This window comes from Podarcis melisellensis (assembly GCF_964234715.1).
Source record: "Podarcis melisellensis genome assembly, chromosome: 2".
Taxonomy (NCBI): Eukaryota; Metazoa; Chordata; class Lepidosauria; order Squamata; family Lacertidae; genus Podarcis; species Podarcis melisellensis.
This window is the reverse complement of record NC_138529.1, coordinates 111,564,784-111,591,061: the sequence shown is the minus strand read 5'-3', so window position 1 is coordinate 111,591,061 and position 26,278 is coordinate 111,564,784. Positions and strand designations below refer to the sequence as shown.

Below are 26,278 nucleotides of genomic sequence, written 5' to 3'. Positions count from 1 at the left end.
CTAGGACCTGTACAGCAGATTAAAAATACACCAGCATTCATCCTGTGTTATATGACTTCAGAAGCGACCTTTTCCCATCTTTCCCACTACCATTCTTAACATTTTTAAAATACATAAGAGGGCCTGAGGCTCAGCTACCTTCACACCTGCAGGGGGCAGCAGAGACCAGAATGTCACCAGCTGCAATTTCCTGGAAAGGAAAATCCCCCCACTTCTTGAATGGGCAAAAGAGAGTGAAATTTCACACACACACACCATGGCTGTGGCTGGGGGTCCCATCCATGCCCCAGTTCTTGAATGGGCAAAAGAGAGAGAGTTTAGCCAAGGGAGTTTCTGCAAGGAGTCGATTGCATGGAAACGCTGTTTACTGTACCTTCCCACCACAGCAGTATCTATTTATCTACTTGCACCAGCGTGCTTTTGAACTGCTAGGTAGGCAGGAGCTGAGGCAAAGCAACAGGAGCTCACTCCGTATGCTCCCTATCAATAGGAGAAAACAGGCCAACCAGAGTATATTGAGAAGCAAAGCGGCTAGTAAGCCGGATCTTTATTCAAGGAACTGTTGCAGCAGGGTCCCCACTCACCCCATGCAGGAGGGAGGAGAACCCAGAATGATGGTGTGCAAGCCCCTATATAGGCTTCTGAAACTGCCCACCCTGTAGCCCAAGACCAGCCCCCCTCCCAATATCAGACATACATCACAGAAGGAGGCAGTCTTCAGCAGAAATCCTTCTGTCAGGATACCTGTTAATGGTCACTGACTGCAGGCAGCTTGGCCATTCTTTTGTGATAGTAAATACTTTAGTTCCTGAGTCCAGGTCACAGGCTCACCCGATTCATACACAAATACATGCCCTTAAGACAGGATTTGCCAGCAAAAAGATAATTGGAAGACTTTCCCCATTTGACTCCCTTACTGCAGAGGAATATTTGAGGTCATTGGGAGAAGCAGAATGGCTTATGGTTCATATATTGAGATATGTGTGCATTCATTTATTCTATATTGGAGATCTTAAAATTCTTATAACAATGTGATATTTCACTGACAAAGGGCTGCATTCATTGAGAAAATGGGGCTAAGTGAAAGCACCTGCTCTTAATAGGTGCCCTGCGGTGTGATTGGCAAATATCGGGATACCATTTAGCTGAGCTGTTTGCAAAGGCCGTTTGCAGAGTTGGTTCCAGAGGTTATTATATATTATGAGATGCTGGCGATTTTGTCAAAACGACTCACTAAAAACTGGCACCAGGATGGAGGGTTGGGCTGTTTCTCCTCTGTTTGTCTTGGCTACTAACTCGAAAGAGGAGTGTGAATGGAGGAAGGCGGGAGAGGGGGGGCGGCAGTTCATTCATCAGCTTGCAAAGTAGTCTGACGTGATGATAGTAAACAAAACTACAACAAACTCCACCCGCTCCCACAGGGAAATGGTTCCTTAAACGAGCATCCACCATGGATGAGCACTCCATTTAAATGAAATAAATAAATTTATTTCCACCATACCAAAGCTGCTCGGGGCTCTACCCAACTCCAACGCAGCAGAGATCCTGAGTAATCGCATCTGAATTTCCAGGAAAGGGAACACGCCCATTACAGACGGAAAAGAGAGAAAACGAAACCAGCTCCCTCTTCCTGGTGACTCCGCCATGGCTGCCACTCGGAATCCCGTCCGGGATCTCTGCGAGGAAGCCACTTGCTCCATCTGCCTGGAGTATTTCAGGGATCCAGTGATCATCCCGGAGTGCGGGCACAACTTCTGCCGATCCTGCCTGATCCAGTGCTGGGAGAAATCCGAGGGAGAGGCTTCCTGCCCTCAGTGCAGGGAAACAGTGGAGCAAGGCAGCATCAGGAGAAACCAGCAGCTGGCAAATGTTGTGGAAATAATTAAGAAATTCAGCCATCTGTGGGGGAAAGAGGAAGGAGAAGGAAAGGGAATGGTCTGCGAGAAGCACCAGGAGCCCCTGAAGCTCTTCTGCCAGGAGGACGAAAGCCCCATCTGTGTGGTGTGTAATGTATCCAAGGAGCACAAAAGCCACGAGGTGGTTCCTCTGGAGGAGGCGTCCCAGGAGTACATGGTAGGAAACGGCAGTGGGTCTTTCTTGGGGGTGGAAGAGCTGCAGACAAGAGGGGCTTCAATAATAATAATAATAATAATAATAATAATAATAATAATAATATTTATTGTCATTGCCCCCTCTCAGGGACAACGAAATTACTTGGCTGCTCCATCCACCCAGATAGGGCACTCCACTCAAAATCAGAACAACTATAAAAACACTAATTAAAACAATATAATATAATACAGCAAGGAAGATTAGATGACTTTCAAAGTCCAGGTTTCCCATTCAGGGCTGAGATCGCTCTGGAGAAGAAGCTGTTCTTGAGATGGCTCGTTCTTGTCATCATCGTCCTGTATCTCCGTCCCGACGGCAGGAGCTCAAAGAGACAGTGACCAGGATGTGATGGATCTTTTACTATGTCCAGTGCCTTCCTATGGCACCTTGTGGCATAAATCTGCTCTAAGGTGGAGAGTGGGCAGCCAACAGTGCTCTCTGCTGCCTTAACAACTCTGCACAACCCCATCCTGTCCTGGGTAGTACAGCTTCCGTACCACACACATAAGCCATAAGTGAGCACGCTCTCGATGGCACAGTGATAGAAGGCAAGCAGCAGTTTCTGTGGAAGATGGTTTTTCCTTAGGATTCTTAAAAAGTACAGTCTCTGCTGTGCCTTCTTCACAAGCCCCCTTGTGTTGACACTCCAGGACAGATCCTCTTGTAATTCAATACCCAAAAATCTGAACGTTGTTACCCTCTCCACACAGACCCCATCAATCAAAAGTGGCTGGACATTGCTCTTCTGTCTCCTGAAGTCCACCACAAGCTCCTTTGTCTTCCTTGTATTTATGAGCAAGTTGTTAGCTCTGCACCACTCTGTCAGCCGCTCCACCTCATCTCTATAGTCCGTTTCACCCTCCCTTTCAGAGATGAGCCCAATCACGGTTGTGTCATCTGCAAATTTGACAACCCTATTACTAGGGTGAGCAGTGACACAGTCGTACGTGTAGAGAATATAAAGGAGCGGACTAAGTACGCATCCCTGTGGTGTTCCTGTGTTAGTCTTAAGTGTATTAGAGGTATAAGGGCCCAACCGAACCCTCTGGGTGCGGTCTGACAGAAAGGCCGATATCCACCCACAAAGTGATAATGGGAGCCCCAGATCTTCCAGTTTAGACACCAGACGTTGTGGTAGAATGGTATTAAATGCCGAGCTGAAATCTAAAAAAAGCAGTCTGGCATAACCCCCCCGCTGCTCCAAATGTGCAAGAACGGCATGGAGGGCAATCGCCACAGCGTCCTCTGTCGATCTTTTCGTTTTATAAGCAAATTGGAATGTGTCCAGTCCCTCTGGTAAACAGGCAATGACATAATTTCGTACCAGCTTTTCAAAGCACTTCATGATTATAGGTGTGAGTGCTACTGGACGAAAGTCATTCAGATCTTCCGGGTTAGATTTTTTTGCTATTGGAACGATAGTAGAGGACTTTAGGCAGGATGGAACAATAGCCTGGGCTAGGGATCCAATAATGATAATGATGATAATATTGTAATGTATCCAAAAGGTATTCTCCTGATACAACTAAACTTCTAAAAATTAATACAATAAACATTTATTTTTCTTTTTGAGGGATTAAAGTGCACCGGTGTCCCCCTGAATTCAGGCTGCAGTAACTCCCCTGGGATGAAAGATTACAACATCTAGGATTAATTTAGTAAAGAGGCGGGGGGGACATGTTGGAGGTGTTTTCAGTGTGGGGGACAAATAGCAAAACCCCCATGTTTCTCAGCTCTGATATAGGGCAGCCTCATTTCTTCCTCATCTGGTATGAAAAAGGGGAACCTCTGCAAAAGACCCAGGGATGTGGGGCAGCGAGTTGTGTTAATGTTGTTGTGTTAATGTGTAGCGCAGCCCAACTTGGACTTTGTTTTCTTTTCAGGATCAGATCAGCAGCTGCCTAGACAATGTGAGGAAGGAGAGAGAGAAAATTCTCGTATTTAAAGCAAACACAGAAAAGGAAAGCCAAGACCTGCTTGTAAGTATCATTGCTACTTTAAGGTGAAAAAGTGCTATTGTCTAGAATCAATATGGGGGGGGGGGGGCAATGAATATGAAATACAGAAAGAGGTTTATTTTTTAATGGTCTGATCTCCCACAAAGCATGAAAGACCATTTAAAGGAGTGGGTGGGCTTGTAAGTTTTTACGAAATTCTTTCTCTGCTGAATATGTCAGCAGTTGCCTTCCAAGTTAATTTGGATACCTGGCCTCCTCATCCTTTAACAGGAGGCTAGATGCCTGATTTTGGCCCACTCTTCTCTTCTTTCAACCTCTTTGCTGCAGAAACAAACAGGTGCAGAGAGGGAAAAGATGGTGGCTGAGTTCAGGCGACTGCACCAGTTTCTGGAAGAACAAGAGAAACATATATTGGCCCAGATGGCAGAAGTGGAGAAGGAGATTGCAGCCCAAAGGGAGGAGCAGCTGGCCAGACTCTCCAGGGAAGTCTCCTCTCTTGACAGCCTCATCCGGGAGATGGAGGAGAAGCTTCAGGAACCAGCCAGTGAACTCCTGCAGGTGAGGCCTCATCCTGATGCGAGAGGGTGGAGTGTGCTGCTTCAGACTACAGACAGGATAACATGCCCCCACCCCCCGCAAAGAAGCTGCTGCAAAGAAAACAATTGGTACATGAAGGGTGAAAGGCTTGAGTCCTGGAGTTGCAAAAAGGGCCCTTCTAGATCAAACCACAGGGCCCTTTCTTTTTTGGAATTCTGTTCTTGCATTGGCCAACCAGAGGTCACTGGGAAGCCTAAAAAACAGTAGTGCTCTCCCAACCTGTGATTCCCATCAATTGTCACTCAACTGCTTATTATTTATAACTGACTGCAGAAATTGCTCCACTGACATCTTTCTTTCTTTCTTTCCAGGATATCAGAAGCTTCTTGCAGAGGTAAGTGATGGAAAACCTTATTATATTGCTACAAAAGTTCTTGTTTAACAGGTGGGAATTTCTCCTTCCAGAGATAATTTAGGACTCCACCATCCATTTAACAAGATCATAAACCAAAAGAGGGACATGTTTTCTTAGTCATTTGTAGCTATTGGTCCCATCTACAATCACAGACAGGAAGCCGTTCCCATTGCATATTTCTGAAGGCCGCTCTCTGTGATGGATTCATTTACTCTGCAATTGATACCAAAAGGGGAAACACCCCAAAGGGGCTTGTAAACATCTTCACTATAACTTACCCTTAAATTTCCAGTGTCTTTCTGGCTTCTGCAGGTTCTTCCTCAGACATAAGAATGTGAGAAAGGGCCCTGCTGGATCAGGCCATGGCCCATCAAGTCCTGCATCCTGTTTTCATAATGACTAACCAGAAGCCTGTGGGAAACCCGTGATCAGGATCCGAGCCCCAGAGGACACTCCCCTCCTGTGGTTTCAGAGGCACCACTGCCTTTGGCATCATGAATAGTAGCCGCTGAGAGCCTTGTCCCCCAAACAACTTCAGTTTTTTTTTAATCTTCCATGTTTAGAAAAGACAGATTTAATTTCTGATATCCCTCTCTACTTAAATGTAAGCACTGGGCTACAAAATATTAATAATTTTAATCGTTCGAAATGCTTCACTAAAACTGATGTAGTTCTAAATCTCTAAGTACCTTGTGTTGTTAATTTTTCCTCTAAATACAGTATTAATTTGCATACATCAGCTTCTTTACCTTCAATCTGATCTTCATATATTTCCTTCCATACATTATGGAAGCAGGTGTGTGTAGCGGTTTTTCTTCACCTTCCGAGATGCTCTGTAGATCCACACATTATCTAGATGTTCCCTCTTGCCATAGGAAGAATTCTGCTCCCAAGTCTTCATGATATATCCATCTTGCCTTTATCATCAGGATGAGACGCCTGCCTTGTCAGAAAGCTCCTTGCATTGGAAGGACGGTGGCTTGAATTTGTTCTTCTCCTCCCAGGTCTCAGGAGAAGGAGAACTTAGAGGATCCTCCTGTGGCTTTTCCTCCTGCCCTGAAGTGGAGGATCTGGGACTTCAAAGATATAAATCCCTTCCTGGAGGGTGTCATGAAGCAGTTCAGAGGTAGTAAAGAAGGGCTGAAAATATTTTATACTGGACATTTAGAATGGTTCATGAAATGTTCCATGTCATTAGCAGTGCCAGGAAAATGGAACACTTATTTATTCTCTTTCAATATCTAGAAGCCACACTTTCCTATGTAGATGACTCACAACTGATTTTTCTTATGCAATTGAAAGAGGAGGATAAACCCTTCTTGCTGGGCTCTGGAAGCTCTTGTGAGATCTTGGGGGAGCCTCCCAGATTCCAGTCAGCAAGGTAAAGGGCTTGAAAGTTCTTGCCATGAAGCATTTAGCCACCACTCAAATCACGTTTAAGCCCTTACTGGGCTCTGAAAGGCTCCTGCGAAATCTCATGGGGCCGTCTTGGGATCTCAGATGGCAGGGGTGAATCCGGGGGTTGTTCTGACTTTGCTCAATTTGCCTTTATACACAATCCCCAGGAATGTAACCCTCCCTTAAGTTGTGAATTGTCTGTAAAAAGTTGTCCTTGACCTCTGCACATCTCTCAGCCAGGCTTTGGGTGCTTTCACACATCTCACCCGTTTCCCAAGTGGCCTCACCTACAGCTTTTCGGGCATCCTGTTCCTTCGGCCCTGAGATTGATGTGGAGGGGGGAGGGGCTGTCCAAGAGACAGCCAGGAGCAAAGGGAACTGGGATAGAGGCCTCCTGTCCTGGAACAGAGGTGTCTGGATCTTGTTGTTAATAGGGAGATCTTCTGGGGTCCTGCTCCTCCTCCCAAGATTTGGGCAGGCCTGAACTTTGACATCACCCTTGCCCTGGTTATGCAGGGATAACCAGCATGGAGAGTTTCATATAGTTTTAACTGCAACGCGCATAATCTCCAGCTAGTGTAGCCAGTTGTTAGGGGTGATGGGACTTGTAGTCCACAACACCTGGCTACAAGCTCATGAGCTCATATTGTTCATTCCAGGTTTGTTGTCTGAATGATGGTGTGATGGTAAATCTCTGTTCCCTTTTCTCTTCCAGACACTGTGGAATATGGACTTCAGCTGCAAAAAGGTACATTTAAGAATAACAATATTTATTTATTTATTTATTTATTTTATTCTATTCATTATTTTGCAACACATACACACACTTATCAAACTAAACATAAAAATAGTAACGCCAAATCTAAAGAAACAGCAACAGAACAAAAAGTTACAAATAAAACATATTAACGTATGGTATATATATACCATATTTCAACTCTTCTTTTCTTCCAATTGACTTCCTTCATCCTCAACATGGTTCTCTCTTCAATTTTTGGTAAACTGTCTCCTTTTTAGTTTTTTATTATCTCTTACTCTTTCTGTTTTTACCAAAAATTATTTTGCAGAAATTAATTGAAAAAAGTCCCAAGTATTAATTTGAGGGCACTGCTAATAATAATAATAATGATGATAATAATAATAATAATAATAAATACATAAATAAATAATGTCATATATGCTTCCTTCCATGTCAATGGAATCTTTCCTTTATGCAAAATATTGTTCATCACATCCTTTAATGGTAATAACAATTGTTTACCTATTTTTTTTTATAATATTTTGCTGTAAATCCATACCCTGCCCATCTAGCTGGATTGCCCTAGTCAATTCGGGTCAAGCAGAGGCACAAATTCGGGAGAGAGGGGATCCGCTTCCCAAAAGACCAGGCCACTGCAGCCCTTCCTTCCATGCCTTATTTCCCCTTATTTTCCAGAGGCATCTGTTCCGTGAGAACAGCTTGCTGGGCTAGAGGGGCCCTTGGCCTGATCCTGCAGACTCTTAGGAAGCCCCCAGCCCAGAATGGCTGGCTTTTCTGTGCCGAATCTCAATAAGACACAGGGGTGGTGTGAAGCCAAAGGCTCCCAGCATATGAGGGGGAAATATCCCTTTGAGCCATACAATATCCCCACCCCTTTTATGTAAGAGTGGGAAATGCACGAACACAAGTAGCCCAGAAAATGGCTGCAACAACCTTGGGGGGGCAAGAAGGTAAATGGGTTCTGGTGTCAGTGGAGGGAGGTGGGGGCTGCCTGAGTGTGAGCTCCAGGGGTCCGGCTTCCCTGCAAGATGGGGGGTCTTCCCTCAGCTTTTGTATTGGAGGGGAGACATGACTTCTCTGCTTAAACTAGAGAAACCTGAGTAAACTTAAAAGAGCAGGACAGAATTACACCACAGACCAGGGGAAAGGCTCAGTGGGAAGACAGAAGTCCAGTCTGGCCTGATCCTGAACACCACAAAAAGGGAATCATAAGAGCTGGGAAAGGAGCAGCCGATGGCAGCATAAAGGAAACTCTTACTTGGCATATTTATCTTGGGTTTGCAATAATAAACGTATTAACACAATTCATAGGAAAAGAAAGCAATTCATATCAACAATGTAATAGATGTGAATTTAAAAGATAGAACTACAGTCATACCTCAGGTTACAGCCGCTTCAGGTTGCATTTTTTCGGGTTGCGGACTGCCGAAACCAGGAAGTACCGGAAAGGGTTTTGGCGGTCATGCATGCGCAGAAATGCTAAATCATGCTTTGCGCATGCACAAAAGCACCGAATCGCAACCCGCACAAATGCAGATGCAGGTTGCGAACGTGCATCTCGCACGGATCACGTTCGCAACCCGAGCGTGCACTGCATCCATTTTCTGCTTCACTCTAACCAAACCACAAGAGATAATCAAGTTTGTTCTTGGCTGACTGCTCCTAGTTTGCCTGGGGGAAACAGACCATAGGCCCACACAGCAGAACGTGGAAGGGAGTCCCTCAGAAGTGGTGGGCTCTCCTTCCTTGGAGGTTTGTAAGCAGAGGTTGGGTGGCCGCCTGTGGTGGGTGCTTTAGTTGGGATCCCTGCATTGCAGGGGTTGGATAGATGACCCTTGGGTCCCTTCCTGTTAAAACTTTGAAGCCAGTGAAGCTTTGAAGTGCTTTTGCCTGTTGCACAATTTAGCAGAATATAGCAGAGTGCTGCAGCGATTGTTGAGCAACTCTTGAAATTGCCCAGGCAGGATGACAAACAGGATCAAAAACTGATCACTAGTAACTTGATTCTTGTTGTTTTATTATTTAGAGCAGCAAACATATAAGTCTATCTGCAAGTTACGACTTCTTCACTCTCAGCAGCTCCTCAGCACTAACCACACCACACTAACACTCACTCAGACCAGTGTTATAGGTCATGACTACATAAGGGACCTCAGCCAATCACTGGGTTGTTGCTGGGTCTCCTTACCTCTCGGCAGATTCCTTTCATGCTCTGTCTTCCCACGCTGTGGAGATGGTAATTGCCAACTTGCAAAGCTGCATGCAAACCATGGATTCCAACACTTCCAACTCTATGATTCTATGATGCGCTGTCAAGAATCCCAAGAAGGACACATCACACAGGGGAGTCAGGGAAGGCTAACCACTTTCTAGCTTTTTATAAACTGCATGGAAGGATGGGCTATAACATTACATTAAATACGTAACTGAAATTGGAATGGGGGTTACAAAGAGGGTGAAAACACCTGCCAGATTTACCTGGCCTGTCAAGCATGGTCTGCCATGTGATGTGAGGTAAAAGATTGATGTGAATTAGGGAATCCCTGCTAGGACTCCCTTCTGCCATGAATGGTGGGGGTGGGGGTGGCCACTGTCTCTCAGCCTCAGTCCTCCCATCTGAAAAATGGGCATGCTCAGATTGACAACTTACAGGGAGGTTGCAAGGGTTCTATGTAGATAGGGTGTGTTAAGTACGTTGAAGCCTTGAAAGAACTTCAAATGTTTCAAGAATCATCAATAAGAACTTGATGAACACCCCTGTCTCGAATGCAGAGCCATGGACAGGGTCAGCTTCCCAGTTGACATCGTTTCTCTTCTCTTTCCTCCTCTGCCCCCACAGAAAATGTAACTTTGGATCCAGACACAGCAAATCCCTGGCTCATCCTGTCTGAGGATCGAAAGAGTGTGAGATGGGGAGAAGTGCGTCAAGACCTGCCAGACAACCCTGAGAGATTTGACACATATGGCTATGTGCTGGGATGTGAGGGTTTCACAGCAGGAAGACATTTCTGGGAAGTCACTGTGGGAAGGGAGGAGAGATGGGGGGTGGGGGTGGCCAGAAAGTCTATGAAGAGGAAGAAGGGTGGTTCCACTTTTGGTCCTACGGACGGGATCTGGGGTTTCGGGAAGTGGGACGGAGGGTACGTCCCCCGTAAGGCCCCTGTTCCAAGTGAGGAGCCCAAGAGGATCCGAGTGACCCTGAACTGTGAAGGGGGACTGCTGTCCTTTTATGATGCTGATACAGCAGCCCTCCTCCACTCATTCTCAGAAGCCTCCTTCTCAGGAGAGACCCTCCAGCCCTTGTTTTACGTGAGGAAGAACGAGAACCTGAGACTCTCTTGACTTGAGGGTGCAGACAGACAAGCGTCAATCATGATGCCAACTTTCACTGGACAACAAACCTTCCTCAGCCTCAATCCTGTTCTCATACAGTGGTGCCCCGCAAGACGAAAAACCCGCTAGACGAAAGGGTTTTCCGTTTTTTGAGGCGCTTCGCAAGACGAATTTCCCTATGGGCTTGCTTCGCAAGAAGAAAGCCCATAGGGAAATCTCCGGGGACCTCTTTTAAATGCTGGTGGTGGGGACCAAAGCCTTTTCCCCCCCCTCCGGCCTTCAGAAGAGGTCCAGGAAGGCCGGCGGGGGCCGAAAGGCTTTGCTCCCCACCGCCAGCATTTTAAAAGCGGTGCGGGATAGCAGGGAAGCGCTTCCCGCTATCCCGGACGGCTTTTGAAGGCAGACGGGGGGAAGCAAAGACTTTCGCCCCCCACCGGCCTTCAGAAGAGGTCCTGGACCTCTTCTGAAGGCTGGCGGGGGGGGGGAGGCTTTGGTCCCCACCGCCAGCATTTAAAAGAGGTCCCCGGAGATTTCCCCCGGAGATGTCCAGGACCTCTTCTGAAGGCTGGCGGGGGGCGAAAGTATTTGCTCCCCCCCGCCTGCCTTCCCGGGGGCTTTAAAATCGCCCCGGGCCAGCAGAGAAGTCCGCTGTCCGGGGCAATCTTAAAATGCTGGTGGGCGGCAGCGCTGCCGCCCCCCAGCATTTTAAAAAAAGAAGTCCTCTGCTGTCCCGGGGTTTTTTAAAATGCTGGGGGTGGGAAGAAAAGCCCTTGTCCCCCCCCCCCAGCCTTCAGAAGAGGTCGGGGGACAGACTGTTCCCGGACCTGGACTGAAGGCGGTTTCCTTAGGAACGCATTGATTGATTTTCAATGCATTCCTATGGGAAACCGTGCTTCGCAAGACGAAAAACTCGCAAGACGAAAAAACTTGCGGAACGAATTAATTTCGTCTTGCGAGGCACCACTGTATTCCCTTTTCCTCCTCCAAGATCTCCACTGGCCAGGGAGATGGAAGTTTCAAAATCCCTTATTTTTTGCTGCTCCTCAGGGGAGCTTATGTGGCAATTCAGCAAAATCTCCATATCCAAAGAGATCTGTTTGCTAGTTGAGTGCAGATTGCACCCTGGAGCCCTTAAAACAAATTAATAAATGGAAAGAACGTGAGAGACCGGGAAACACTGTTGGAAGGGACTGTGTGAGATCTCACAGGAGTCTCCAGAACCCAGAAAGCAATGGGGGGGCCTTTGGCAGTGGGGGAAAGAGTTTCTAAGTCCACCTTGCTTACCGGCCACTAGACAGGTCAAGATCTTTGGCTTTGGACAAGTAAGGATGGTTGCTTGGGGGGCATTTTTGATGGTCTTCCTGACTTATTCAATATTGCCCTTCCATACACGAAGAGGTGGACGCGACTAAACAACAACAAAAATGCTGACCCAAGGAATGTCACCCCCCACATAGGTCTTGGGCCTTGATGTAGCAAAATCCCCTCTGACAATGAGGAACCTCTGTCAGAGGTTCTGAATGAGAATCTAGACTAGAGAATTTCAGGGGGGGGTGGTAAATTCCCATGTATACAATTATTTACTCCAAGATGCTTTGTAGTGAACAGTCAGATACTTATCTGTATTTTTAGAGATCACCTCCTCTTATATTTTTGTATAATGGGCCTGAAAGTATTTGGGACATGTTTCCTGTGCTAACGTGTTTGATTCTATTAAAGATTGTATGTCTTGTTGCTCCTATTTTGTCTGATACTCAATAGTATACAGTGGTGCCTCGCAAGACGAAATTAATTCGTTCCGCAAGTCTTTTCGTCTTGCGAGTTTTTCGTCTTGCCAAGCACGGTTTCCCATAGGAATGCTGCCGCCCGCCAGCATTTTAAAATCGGGGTGATTTAAAAGCCCCCGGGAAGGCAGGCAGGGGGGACAAAGACTTTTGCCCCCCGCCCGCCTTCAGAAGAGGTCCAGAGGGCTCTCCAAGCTGCGGATAGCAGCCTGCTGCCCCGTGCGAGGGGCGCTCTTAAGCAGAGCGCCCCTCGCGCGGGGCACACATTCGCAGCTTTGGGAGCCCTGCAGGACTTCCCCTACAGGGCTCCCCAAGAGGCGAATGTCTGCCCCGCGCGAGGGGCGCTCTGCTTAAGAGCGCCCCTCGCGCGGGGCAGCAGGCTGCTATCCGCAGCCTAGGCGGGAACTCTTCTGAAGGCTGGCGGGGGAGAAGGGCTTTTCTTCCCACCGCCAGCCTTCAGAACAGCCTTCTGAATGTTGGCGGTGGGGAGGAAAACCTTCCTCCCACCGCAAGCCTTAGGACAGGTCCGGGAACAGAGGAGAAGGCGGCGCTTCGCTTCCCCGCTGTCCCCGGAGATTTCCCTATGGGCTTTCGTCTTGCGAAGCAAGCCCATAGGGAAATTCGTCTTGTGAAGCCGCTAAAAAATCGGAAAACCCTTTCGTCTTGCGGGTTTTTCGTTTAGCGAGGCATTCGTCTTGCGGGGCACCACTGTAATATCCATTCCCCATGACACTTCCTCCAGGGATTTTAGGAGGGTGATCTCCTGTTTTATCCTCAGAGAAACCCTGTGAGGTAGAATTGGCTGAGCTGAGAGACTTAGAATAAAGAAACACGTTAACGTTTTTGGTCAAATAGGTTTGAACCTGGGCCTTGTCATCCCAAGTCCAACACACTGTGCACTCTGAATTTGAAATCTTAACAAGGGTCCCTTCAGAGATTTGCTTGAAAGCCCTCCCTGCAAAGTTCCTCTCTGTGTTGTAGCTCCTCTTCAGACCTTCCTATGTCGACCCTGAATGTCTGCAAGAGGAGTCAATCCAGTTTGAGTGAGGGGCAGATTTCAGGGGCTTCCCTTCATAAGCTCGTATTTTGCACCTGGGTCCATTTCTTGATCTCAGCCTTCTGATTAAAAACGAAAGCAAATCCCCCAAGTCCTAGAAGGCTCATGCTTGGGGCTCTCTGCCACCCATAACCTGAGCATTTCTCAAAGCTATATTGGAATGGTTCTATAGAATAAGGAAGGGGAAAGGTGTCCTTTTGGGAAGTGAGCTGCCCTCTCTTGCTACACCATGTTTATATCCAGGATAGTCCCCCCCCAAAAAAAGACCACATTAAAATGCTGTAGAAGATTAATCAGCCAAAGGCCTGGTTGAAGAGGAGTGTTTTCGCCTGACACCTAAAAATATTTTCACATTTTTATTAGGAATGCCTATAAACCACTGAAGAGTGCAATAATGCCATACTGGTAAACAACAAGTAAAAAAACAAAAAAAGAAATAGATCATAAAATACTGCCCGTGAAGGAACTTTTCAATTTTCAGAAGGAATGACAATAAAAGCTTTTTCAATAAAAGTTCTCTTCCACATGGGCAGGTGGTAGATGGGATCAGTGGGGGAAAGCCAGGAGCTGTACAGCAGATTAAAAATCCACTAGCATCCATCCTATGTTTTATGACTTCAGAAGCGACATTTTTCCATCTTTCCCACTACCATTCTTAACATTTTTAAAATCCATAAGAGGGTCTGAGGTCCAGCTACCTTCACACCTGCAGGGGGCAGCAGAGACCAGAATGTCACCAGCTGCAATTTCCTGGAAAGGAAAATCCCCCCCACTTCTTGAATGGGCAAAAGAGAGTGAAATTTCACACACACACACACACACACACACACACACCATGGCTGTGGCTGGGGGTCCCATCCATGCCCCAGTTCTTGAATGGGTAAAAGAGAGAGAGTTTAGCCAAGGGAGTTTCTGCAAGGAGTCAGATTGCATGGAAACGCTGTTTACCTTCCCGCCACAGCAGTATCTATTTATCTACTTGCACCAGCGTGCTTTTGAACTGCTAGGTAGGCAGGAGCTGAGGCAAAGCAACAGGAGCTCACTCCGTATGCTCCCTATCGATAGGAGAAAACAGGCCAACCAGAGTATATTGAGAAGCAAAGCGGCTAGTAAGCCTGATCTTTATTAAAGGAACTGTTGCAGCAGGGTCCCCACTCACCCCATGCAGGAGGGAGGAGAACCCAGAATGATGGTGTGCAAGCCCCTATATAGGCTTCTGAAACTGCCCACCCTGTAGCCCAAGACCAGCCCCCCTCCCAATATCAGACATACATCACAGAAGGAGGCAGTCTTCAGCAGAAATCCTTCTGTCAGGATACCTGTTAATGGTCACTGATTGCTTTACCTGGGCAGCTTGGCCATTCTTTGGTGATAGTAAATATTTTAGTTCCTGAACCCAGGTCACAGGCTCACCCTATTCATACACAAATATGCCCTTAAGACAGGATTTGCCAGCAAAAAGATAATGGGAAGACTTTCCCCATTTGACTCCCTTACTGCAGAGGAATATTTGAGGTCATTGGGAGAAGGAGAATGGCTTATGGTATATATATGGAGATATGTGTGCATTCATGAGTGTTTATTCTATATTGGAGATCTTAAAATTCTTATAACAAAGTGATATTTCACTGACAAAGGGCTGCATTCATTGAGAAAATGGGGCTAAGAGAAAGCACCTGCTGTTAACAGGTGTGCCGTGTGATTGGCAAATATCGGGATACCATTTAGCTGAGCTGTTTGCAAAGGTTGCAGAGTTGGTTCGAGAGGTTATTGCATATTATCAGACGTGGGCGATTTTGTCAAAACGACTCACTAAAAACTGGCACCAGGATGGAGGGCTGGGCTGTTTCTCCTCTGTATTTATTGGCTACTAACTGGAAAGAGGAGTGTGAACGGAGGAAGGCGGGGGAGGGGGGCGGCAGTTCATTCATCAGCTTGCAAAGTAGTCTGAGCCTGACGTGATGATAGTAAACAAAACTACAACAAACTCCACCCGCTCCCACAGGGAAATGGTTCCATAAACGAGCAGCCACCATGGATGAGCACTCCATTTAAATGAAATAAATAAATTTATTTCCACCATACCAAAGCTGCTCGGGGCTCTACCCAACTCCAACGCAGCAGAGATCCTGAGTAATCGCATCTGAGTACAGTAATTTCCAGGAAAGGGAACACGCCCCTTTGCAGACGCAAAAGAGAGAAAACGAAACCAGATCCGTCTTCCCGGTGACTCCGCCATGGCTGCCACTCGAGGTCCCGTCGGGGATCTCCGCGAGGAAGCCACTTGCTCCATTTGCCTGGAGTATTTCAGGGATCCAGTGATCATTCATGAGTGTGGGCACAACTTCTGCCGATCCTGCCTGATCCAGTGCTGGGAGAAATCCGAGGGAGAGGCTTCCTGCCCTCAGTGCAGAGAAAGGGTGGAGCAAAGCAGCATCAGGAAAAACCAGCAGCTTGCAAATTTTGTGGAAATAACTAAGAAATTCAGCCATCTGGGCGGGAAAGAGGGAAAGGAGGGAGAAGGAAAGGGGAGGGTCTGCGAGAAGCACCAGGAGCCCCTGAAGCTCTTCTGCAAGGAGGACGAAAGCCCCATCTGTGTGGTGTGTGACAGATCCAAGGAGCACAAAAGCCACGAGGTGATTCCTCTGGAGGAGGCGTCCCAGGAGTACAAGGTAGGAAAAGGTAGCGGTTCTTTCTTGGGGAGTGGAATAGCTGCAGACAGGAGGGGCTTGCAAAATAAAAAATAAATATAAAATGTTGTAGTGTATTCTCTCCTCTTGCAGCCCAAAAGGAATCCTCCAACAAGAGATCTTGTGCAGCCTGATAAGACTAAATTTCTGAAACTTTATACAATAAACATTTGTTTTCCCATTTGAGGGATTAAAGTGCGCCCAGTGTCCCCCTGAATTCAGGCTGCAGTTACTCCCCTGGGAGGAAAGATTACAACATCTAAAATTAATTTAATAAAAAGGAGGGGAGAGATGTTGGAGGTGTGTTCAGTGTGGGGGACAAATAGCAAAACCCCCATGTTTCTCAGCTCTGATATAGGGCAGCCCCATTTCTTCCTCATCTGGTATGAAAAGGGGAACCTCTGCAAAAGACCCAGGGATGTGGGGCAGGGAGTTGTGTTAATGTTGTTGTGTTAATGTGTAGCGCAGCCCAACTTGGACTTTGTTTTCTTTTCAGGATCAGATCAGAAGCTGCCTAGACAATGTGAGGAGGGAGAGAGAGAAAATTCTAGTATTTAAAGCAAACACAGAAAAGGAAAGCCAAGACCTGCTTGTAAGCACCATTGCTACTTTAAGGTGAAAAAGTGCTATAGTCTAGAATCAATATCTTGGGGGGGGGGGAGAATATGGAATACAGAAAGTGGTTTCTTTTTGAACAGCCTGATCTCCAACCATTTGAAGGAGGGGGTGGGCTTGTAAGTTTTTATGAAGCTCGTTCTCTGCTGAATATGTCAGAAGTGGCCTTCCAAAGGAATTTGGATAACTGGCCTCTTCATCCTGCAAGAGCAGACTAGATGCCTGATTTTGGCCCACTCTTCTCTTCTTTCAATCTCCTTGCTGCAGAAACAAACAGGTGCAGAGAGGGAAAAGATGGTGGCTGAGTTCAGGCGACTGCACCAGTTTCTGGAAGAACAAGAGAAACATATATTGGCCCAGATGGCAGAAGTGGAGAAGGAGATTGCAGCCCAAAGGGAGGAGCAGCTGGCCAGACTCTCCAGGGAAGTCTCCTCTCTTGACAGCCTCATCCGGGAGATGGAGGAGAAGCTTCAGGAACCAGAGAGTGAACTCCTGCAGGTCAGGCCTCATCCTGATGTGAGAGGGTGGAGTGTGATGCTTCAGACTACAGGCAGGATAACATGCCCCCACCCCCCCGCAAAGAAGCTGCTGTAAAGAAAACAATTGGTACATGAAGGGTGAAAGGCTTGAGTCCTGGAGTTGCAGAAAGGGCCCTTCTAGATCAAACCAGAGGCCCCTTCATTCTAGAATTCTGTTCTTGCATTGGCCAACCAGAGGTCACTGGGAAGCCTAAAAAACAGTAGTGCTCTCCCAACCTGTGATTCCCATCAATTGTCACTCAACTGCTTATTATTTATAACTGACTGCAGAAATTGCTCCACTGACCTCTTTCTTTCTTTCCTTCCAGGATATCAGAAGCTTCTTGCAGAGGTAAGTGATGGAAAACCTTATTATATTGCTACAAAAGTTCCTGTTTAACAGGTGGGAAACTCACTCTCCAGTTTCTCCTTCCAGAGATAATTTAGGACTCCACCATCCATTTAACAAGATCACAAACCAAAACAGGGACATGTTTTCTTAGTCATTTGTAGCTATTGGTCCCATCTACAATCACAGACAGGAAGCCATTCCCATTGCATATTTCTGAAGGCCATTCTCTGTGATGGATTCATTTCCTCTGCAATTGATACCAAAAGGGGAAACACCCCAAAGGGGCTTGTAAACATCTTCACTATAACTTACCCTTAAATTTCCAGTGTCTTTCTGGCTTCTGCAGGTTCTTCCTCAGACATAAGAATGTGAGAAAGGGCCCTGCTGGATCCGGCCAGCGACCCATCTAGTCCAACATCCTGTTTTCACAGTGCTTAACCGGAAGCCTGTGGGAAACCCGTGATCAGGATCTGAGCCCCAGAGGACACTCCCCTCCTGTGGTTTCAGAGGCACCACTGCCTTTGACTCAGCCATCGTGAAGAGCAGCCTCGGAGAGCCTTGTTCCCCAAACAACTTCAATTTTTTAAAATCTCCCATGTTTAGAAAAGACAGCTTTAATTTCTGATATTTCGTTCTACTTAAATGTAAGCACTGGGCTACAAAATATTAATAATTTTAATCATTTGAAATGCTTCACTAAAACTGATGTAGTTCTAAATCTCTAAGGACCTTGTATTGTTAATTTTTTCCTCTAAATATTAATTTGCATACATCAGCTTCTTTACCTTCAATCTAATCTTCATATATTTCCTTCCATATATTATGGAAGCAGGTGTGTGTAGCGGTTTTTCTCCACCTTCTTAGATGCTCTGTAGATCCACACATTATCTAGATGCTCCCTTTTGCCATAGGAAAATCCTGCTCCCTAGTCTTCAGGATATATATCCATCATGCCTTTATCATCAGGATGAGACCCCTGCCCTGTCAGAAAGCTCATTGCATTGAAAGGCTAGTGGCTTGACTTTGTTCTTCTCTTCCCAGGTCTCAGGAGAAGGAGAACTTAGAGGATCCTCCTGTGGCTTTTCCTCCTGCTCTGAAGTGGAGGATCTGGGACTTCTGTGATATAAATCCCTTCCTGGAGGGAGTCATGGAAAAATTCAGAGGTAGTAAAGAAGGGCTGAAAATATTTTATACTGGACATTTAAAACGGTTCATGAAATGCTCCAGGTCATTAGCAGTGCCAGGAAAATGGAACGCTTATTTATTCTCTTTCAATATCTAGAAGTCACACTTTCCTATGCAGATGACTCACAACTGATTTTTCTTATGCAATTGAAAGAGGAGGATAAACCCTTCTTGCTGGGCTCTGGAAGATCTTGCGAGATCTTGGGGGAGCCTCCCAGATTGCAGTCAGCAAGGTAAAGGGCTTGAAAGCTCTTGCCACGAAGGGTTTGGCCACCATGCAAATCACCTTACTGGGCTCTGAAAGGCTCCTGCGAAGTCTCATGGCAAAGGGTGATTCCGGGTATCGTTCTGACTTTGCACAATTTGCCTTTATGCACAATCCCCAGGAATATGAGCCTCCATTAAGTTGTGAATTGTCTGTAAAAAGTTGTCCTTGACCTCTTCGCTTCTCTCAGCCAGGCCTTAGGTGCTTTCACACATCTCACCCATTTCCCAAGCAGCCTCACCTACAGCTTTTCAGGCATTTTTTCCTGTTCCTTTGGCCCTGAGATTGATGTAAGCGAGGCAGAAGTAGGGAGGGGTTGTCCAAGAGACAGCCAAGAGCAGAGGGGACTGGGGCTGAGGCCTCCCGTCCTGGAACAGGGGTGTCTGGATCTTGTTGTTAATGGGGAGATCTTCTGGGGGTCCTGCTCCTCCTCCCAAGATTTGGGCAGGCCTGAACCTTGACATTACCCCTGCCAGGGTTATGCAGGGATAACCAGCATTGAGAGTTTAAGATAGTTTTAACTGCAACTCCCATGATCTTCACCTGGTATGGCCTGTGGTTAGGGATGATGGGACTTGTAGTCCACAACATCAGGAGTGCACCACACTGGCTACAATCTCATGAGCTCATATTGTTGTTGCCAGGTTTGTGATCTAAAAGATGGTGTGAAGCTAAATCTCTGTTCCCTTTCCTCTTCCAGACACTGTGGAATATGGACTTCAACTGCAAAAAGGTACATTTAATAATAATAATAATTTATTATTTATACCCTGCCGATTTGGCTGGTTTTCCTCAGCCATTTCAAGGTCAAACAGAGCCAGAACTTTGGGAGAGGGGCATCCGCTTCTCAAAAGACTAGGCCACTGCAGCTCTTCCGTCCATGCCTTCATTTCCCTTATTTCCCAGAGGCATCTGTTCTGTGAGAGCAGCATGCTGGGCTAGAGGGGCTTGCTGAGCTAGAGATAGAAGCCACTATCTCACAGCCTTAGTCCTCCCATCTGAAAAATGGGTATACAGTGGTACCTCTGGTTGCGAACAGGATCCATTCCAAAGGCCCCTTCGCAACATGAAAAGAGCGCAACCCGCAGCGGCACGTCTGCACATGCACGGGTCGTGATTCACCGCTTCTGCACATGCGCGTGATGTCATTTTGCGCGTTTGTGCGTGCACAAGAGGCGAAACCTGGAAGTAACCCCTTCCAGTACTTCCGGGTCTCCACAGGACGTAACCTGAAAGAACGTAACATGAAGTGGACGTAACCAGAGCTACCACTGTACCAGGATTGACTTAACTTACAGGGACGTTGGAAGGGTTCTATGTGGATAATGTGTGTTAAGTACTTTGAACCCTTGAAAGAACTGCAAATGTTTCAGGAATCATTATTAAGAACTTGATGAACATCCCTGTCTCAAATGTAGAGTCATGGAGTCCCTGTTCATTTCATGGGGGATGCTATTTCTGTCATGTGGCTAAAGAAAAGTCAGCTTCCCAGTTGACGTCGTTTCTCTTCTCTTTCCTTATCTGCCCCCACAGAAAACATAACTTTGGATCCAGACACAGCAAATCCACGCCTCATCCTGTCTGAGGATCGAAAGAGTGTGAGAGAGGGAGAAGTGCGTAAAGACCTGCCAGACAACCCTGAGAGATTTGACACACAAACCTATGTGCTGGGATGTGAGGGTTTCACATCAGGCCGACATTTCTGGGAGGTCATTGTGGGAAGAGAGGAGGGGTGGGTGGTGGGGGTTGCCAGAAAGTCTGTGAAGAGGAAGGGTTTTCTCTTTTTTGGTCCTAGGGATGGGATCTGGGTTTTTGGGAAGAGGGGCGGTTTGTTCAGGTTATTCTCCCCCCAAGTTGAGCTGCCCCTCAAGAGGATCCGAGTGGCCCTGAACTGTGAAGGGGGACGGGTGTCCTTTTACAATGCGGATACAGCAGCCCTCCTCCACTCATTCTCGGCAGCCCCCTTCTCAGGAGAGATCCTCCAGCCCTTGTTTTATGTGAGTGAGAAAGCAAACCTGAGCCTCTCTTGACTGAGAGTGCAGACAGACAAGCATATATTCATTGCCATCATGACATATTCAGTCGCCTCTTCTGGTTGGAGCTGACAGGAACAAGGAGAAACCGTATTTGCAGAACTGTGATTGGCTATCCCTTGTGTCAATCATGATGCAACTCTCCTTTCTCAGGCCAGCTTTGTAAATTGTACTGATTGATTGGGTCCCCTGTCAGTCCCCAAACATGCCTGTTTTCTCTCACTTGGGAACGGGCTATTTCTCTCAGTGCAAAGGGGGAAAGAGGCAAGAAAATAATTTAGGAAACAACAGCAACCCCACACACATTCCTGTTTCGAAGTAGTTCTCTCTCCAACCCCCAAGTCTGATTTAAGATTTCTAGAGACAATACCATAATCTTTTCTGAGTAAAATCAGAGTTCTGCACAGGCATCACTTAAAACCTCAGATTCCCCTTCCTTCCCCCGAAGCCTCCACTGTCATGGAGATGGAAGTTCCAAAATTCCTTTTTTGCTGCTACTCAGGGAAGCTTACACAGTGGTGCCTCGCAAGACGAAAAGAATCTGTTCCGCGAGTCTCTTCGTCTAGCGGTTTTTTCGTCTTGCGAAGCAACCCTATTAGCGGATTAGCGCTATTAGCGGTTTAGCGGCTTAGCGGCTGTTAAAGGCTATTAGCGGCTTAGAAAAAGGGGGGAGGGGAAAAATCGCAAGACTCGCAAGACGTTTTCATCTTGCGAAGCAAGCCTATAGGGAAATTCGTCTTGCGAAGCACCTCCAAAACGGAAAACCCTTTCATCTAGCGGGTTTTTCGTCTTGCGAGGCATTCGTCTTGCGGGGCACCACTGTATGGCAATTCAACAAAATCAGAAACCAGTTTTTTTAGTTGAGTACAGTCGGCCCAAAACTCACACACAACTTATTTGTGTGATCGCAGCCTGAAGCCCTTCATCAAAACACAAATTAATAAATGGAAAGAGGGTGAGAGACTAGGAAATAATGTTGGAAGGGACTGTGAGAGATCTCACAAGAGCCTCCAGAGCCCAGAAAGCAATGGGTGGTGGCGGCGGGGGCTTTGGCAGTGGTGGAAAGAGTTTCTAAGTCCACCTTGCTTTCCAGCAAGAAAGGTTACATAAAATTCTCAAGATTTGTGGCTTCGAACAAGTAGGGATGGTTGCTTGGGGGGCATTTTCCAGGGTCTTCCTGACTTATGCAATATCCCCTTTGCATGCTGACCCCAGAAACACGCAGGTTTTGGGCCTTGATGTAACAAAATCCCCTCTGACGCTGAAGAGCCTCTGTCAGATGTTCTGAGGAGAGGACAATGACAATGGGTAAATTCCCATGTATACAATTATTTTCTCCAAGGTGGTTTGTAATGAAGAGTCAGATACTTATTTGTATTTTTAGAAATCATCTTTTCTTATATTTTTGTATAACGGGCCTGAAAGAATTTGGGGATATGTTTCCTGTGCTAACATGTTTGATTCTATTAAAGATTGTACTTCTTGTTACTCCTATTTTGTTTCAAACTCAACAGTTTAATATCCATTCCCCATGACACTTCCTCCAGGGATTTTAGGAGGGTGATCTCCTGTTTTATCCTCAGAGAAACCCTGTGAGGTAGAAGAGGCTGAGCTGAGAGACTTAGAAAAAGGAGACAGGTTAACGTTTATGGTCAAAAGGGATTTGAACCCAGACCTTGTCATCCCAAGTCCAACACACTGTTCACTCAGAATCTGAAATCTTAACAAGGGTCCCTTCAGAGATGTGCTTGAAAGCCCTCCCTGCAAAGCTCCTCTCTATGTTGTAGCTCATCTTCAGACCTTCCTGTCTTGACTGTGAATGTCTGCAGGAGGAGTCAATCCAGTTTGAGTGAGGGGCAGATTTCAGGGGCTTCCCTGCATAAGCTCGTATTTCGCACCTGGGTCCATTTCTGGATCTCAGCATTCCGATTAAAAATTGAAGCAAATTCCCCAAGTCTGAAGCCTGCCCATACCTTTATTTGTGGGAATCCCACCACCAGAAGAGCAGTGTGTCTCAACCATATTTGCCAGGTCAGTGAGAGAGCAGGTATCCTATTGACACCCTACTTTTTAAACATACAGTCAGTTGTGGGCAAATGGAAGGGGGGAAACTAAAAGAATGCTAATTGCAAAAGTTCACCCATCCCCCTTTCAACAGAAGCATTGCAACCAGTGCCGAACGGATGTGGTGTACAAATAGGGAGAGGCGTTTTAATTCAACATTTTTATCATAGTCACCCAAATGGCAATTCTCAAATTGGAAGAAACCAAAGCAGCACAAATTTTGTTTTCTTATACAGTGGTACCTTGGGTTACATACGTTTCAGGATACATACGCTTCAGGTTACAGACTCCGCTAACCCAGAAATAGTACCTCGGGTTAAGAACTTTGCTTCAGGATGAGAACAGAAATCGTGCCCCATTAGTTTCAGGTTAAGAAGACCTCCAGAATGAATTAAGTTCTTAACCTGAGGTACCACTGTATTGTTGTTTACATTATTTCTTTAGGTATGATATAATTGGTTCCCAATCTTTCTTAAACTCTCTATTGTCTTTGTCTCGAAGTCTTTCAGTTAGTTTTGCCATTTTAGCGTATTCCATCAGTTTTTCTTGCCATTCTTCTTTAGTTTGTACTTTATTGTTTTTCCATCTTTGGGCTAGCAACATCCCAGCCGCAGTTGGGGCCTACATACAAACTTTCTGCTTCTCTTTTGGCAAATCTTGACCTAAGATGCTTAACAAGAAAGCTTCTGGTCTTTTGCTAAAGGTTATCTTAAACATTCTTTTCATTTCATTGTATATAATTTCCCAATAATTTTTAATTATTTTACAATTCCATCACATATGAAAAAATGTGCCCTCTTTTTCTTTACACTTCCAACATTTGTTGGAGCCAAAGCAGAACATCTTTCTTATCTCTTCTGAGCTCTCTGGAGCAAAGAGGAAATTAAGCCTTCAGCCCTGCGCCCACTTCCCATGGATATGCCCTTTACTCTAAGTAGATATAGGAGTGCCCTTTATTTTCTGGATACAGACCAAAAGGATTAGCTCACAGGTTTTGGTGATTGCCTAGAGAAAGGACTTCTTCACACAGCACATCATATGGCTTTGGCCACTGGATTACACACCCTTTTAAAGTTGGCAAGACGAAAGGTTTGAGACCAAAAGCCCGTTCCTGTTGTTCACCTCCACAGCTTCATCTTATTCAGAGGTAGACTGCCTCTGCGCCAGGAGGTTTCATTGAGCAGGATGCTAAATTCCTGTTGAAATAAGGCTTTTCCAGCACCTTTTCCCCTCTGCAGAGTTGAGAGACACCCATTAGAATAGTCCACCCTCAGATGTTGATGGATCCAAGTGGCTCTGGAGGATTTTCTGGCTGATATGACTGGCACTTCTGTTGAAGCCCTGGTCAATCTGGTCAAACATCCAGTTGAAGCCCTGGTCTAACATCTGGTCTAACATCCATATAGTTCAGGATATACGTAATTATTATTATTATTATTATTATTTATATCCTTCACAATCCCTCTCTCACTTTGTGCAGCCCATTTGGCCTTGTGGTATACTCTCAACTGCACATTACAGTTATCATCATAATCCTCATTAATATATGCTTAATGAATACAACACAAACGTTAGTGTTTCTGTTGGAATAAACTGTTGCTCATGCTACTTTTTTGGTTTCCTCCCAGAACATCCACCCCAAAAAGTTTTCAGAACTGTCCCCTCAGCCTTTTATTCAGTTACAGACCCTTCTGCAAAATGTCAACATACAGGCAGCAGGAATCATAATCCACAAGGATCCAGAATATGAAACTGAAAACAGATTTGGGTGGATTTGCAATAGCCTCAATGGTTTTGCCTTCATTTTTACATTTGAACATAGACCCAAATTAAGAAGGGGACCCTCACTTCAGCATGGATCAAATGAAACGTCAGAGAAAAATGTTCAGAGCATCAACACTGATTTTTTTTTAAGTGTGGTTTTAAAATAATTTTATGAGGAATGTGTCACCCACCGAACAAGAATAATTCAGCAGTATATAAAGGTAAAAAGTATCACAAGTGAAAAGAGTAAGAACTCTTCCCACACACCAAAAAATAAAAAATAAATATAAAAGGTTCCATGGTTAATGTTAATTTTTCTGAGAGGATGTACAGATTGGAGATGGGATCAGTGGATGGGGGGGGGGGGAGAATGGAAGAAGCTGGGCCTGAAGAGCAGCTTTAAAATTCCATTGGACTGCAGGAAGATTCATTAGTTTAGAGGGAAGGATGAAGAGGAAACAGGGATTTTGTTTTGTTTTTTTATAAAGATATTTATTAAGATTTTATATAATCACAATCCAACAAAACAGTAGAAAAAGACAATATAAAACAGAACAATCCAACAGAACAAAAAGGTACAATAAAAAAATAAGAAAAAATAAGAAAAAACAAAGAACAAAGAAAATCTAATTTTTTGCTTATTATCTTTATAACCCTCTTTCCTGACTTCCTCACATCTCCCTTTTCTGTGTTCCCCTTTACACAATCAAATTCAGCAATTCCTTACCCTCGAGGAAACAGGGATTTTGTTTGAGATTACATGAGCCCCCCCCCCCCTTTGACACTTGAAGTTGGAAACCAGAAAGGGCAGCCTGGCCATTCTTCTGTGATAGTTAATACTTTAGTTCCTGAATCCGGGTCACAGTCTCACCCTATTCATACACAAATATGCCCTTAAAACAGGATTTGCAAGCAATACTCAATGGTAAGGCTTCCCCCATTTTCCTCCCTTACTTCAGAGGAATATTTGGGGTCATTGGGGGAGTCAAAATGGCTTCAGGATTGCTTTCCCGTAGTATTTTAGATACATGGTTCATATATTTAGATATGTGTGCATTTATGAATCTTTATTCTATATTTGAGACCTTAAAATTCACTGACAAAGGGTTAATTGAAAGCACCTGCTGTTCATAGGTGCCCCGTGGTGTGACTGGCAAATATCTGGATACCATTTAGCTGAGTCCAGAGGTTATTGCACGTTATCAGACGCCGACGAGTCTGTCAAAACGACTCACTAAAAACTGGCACCGGGATGGAGGGCTGGGCTGTTTCTCCTCTGTATGTGGGGGCTGCTAACTAGAAAGAAGATGTCAATGGAGCAAGGCGGGGCGAGGCGGAAATTCATTCATTAGCTTGCACAGTAGTCTGAGGCTGACGTGCTGATAGTAAACAACAACAATAAACTCCACCAGCTCTTGCAGGGAAATGGTTCCTTGCC

At 45.7% G+C, this 26,278-nt stretch overlaps 1 protein-coding gene and 1 long non-coding RNA gene across 2 annotated transcripts; both read left to right on the top strand.

Annotated features, from left to right (window-relative positions):
• Positions 1-1,025: 1,025 nt before the first annotated feature.
• LOC309365365 lies at positions 1,026-26,244 on the top strand. The gene is made up of 2 exons (XR_014166057.1): positions 1,026-1,187; positions 26,027-26,244. It is a non-coding gene; the product is annotated as an uncharacterized lncRNA (long non-coding RNA).
• LOC309361134 (uncharacterized protein) lies at positions 1,562-21,422 on the top strand. The gene is made up of 14 exons (XM_081896089.1): positions 1,562-2,073; positions 3,996-4,091; positions 4,398-4,628; positions 4,979-5,001; positions 6,027-6,148; positions 7,136-7,168; positions 10,020-10,520; positions 15,542-16,026; positions 16,541-16,636; positions 16,927-17,157; positions 17,507-17,529; positions 18,571-18,692; positions 19,680-19,712; positions 20,513-21,422. Exons 1-14 carry the CDS (start codon positions 1,645-1,647, stop codon positions 21,007-21,009), a joined length of 2,922 nt encoding a protein of 973 aa, XP_081752215.1. The 5' UTR covers positions 1,562-1,644; the 3' UTR covers positions 21,010-21,422.
• Positions 26,245-26,278: the final 34 nt, after the last annotated feature.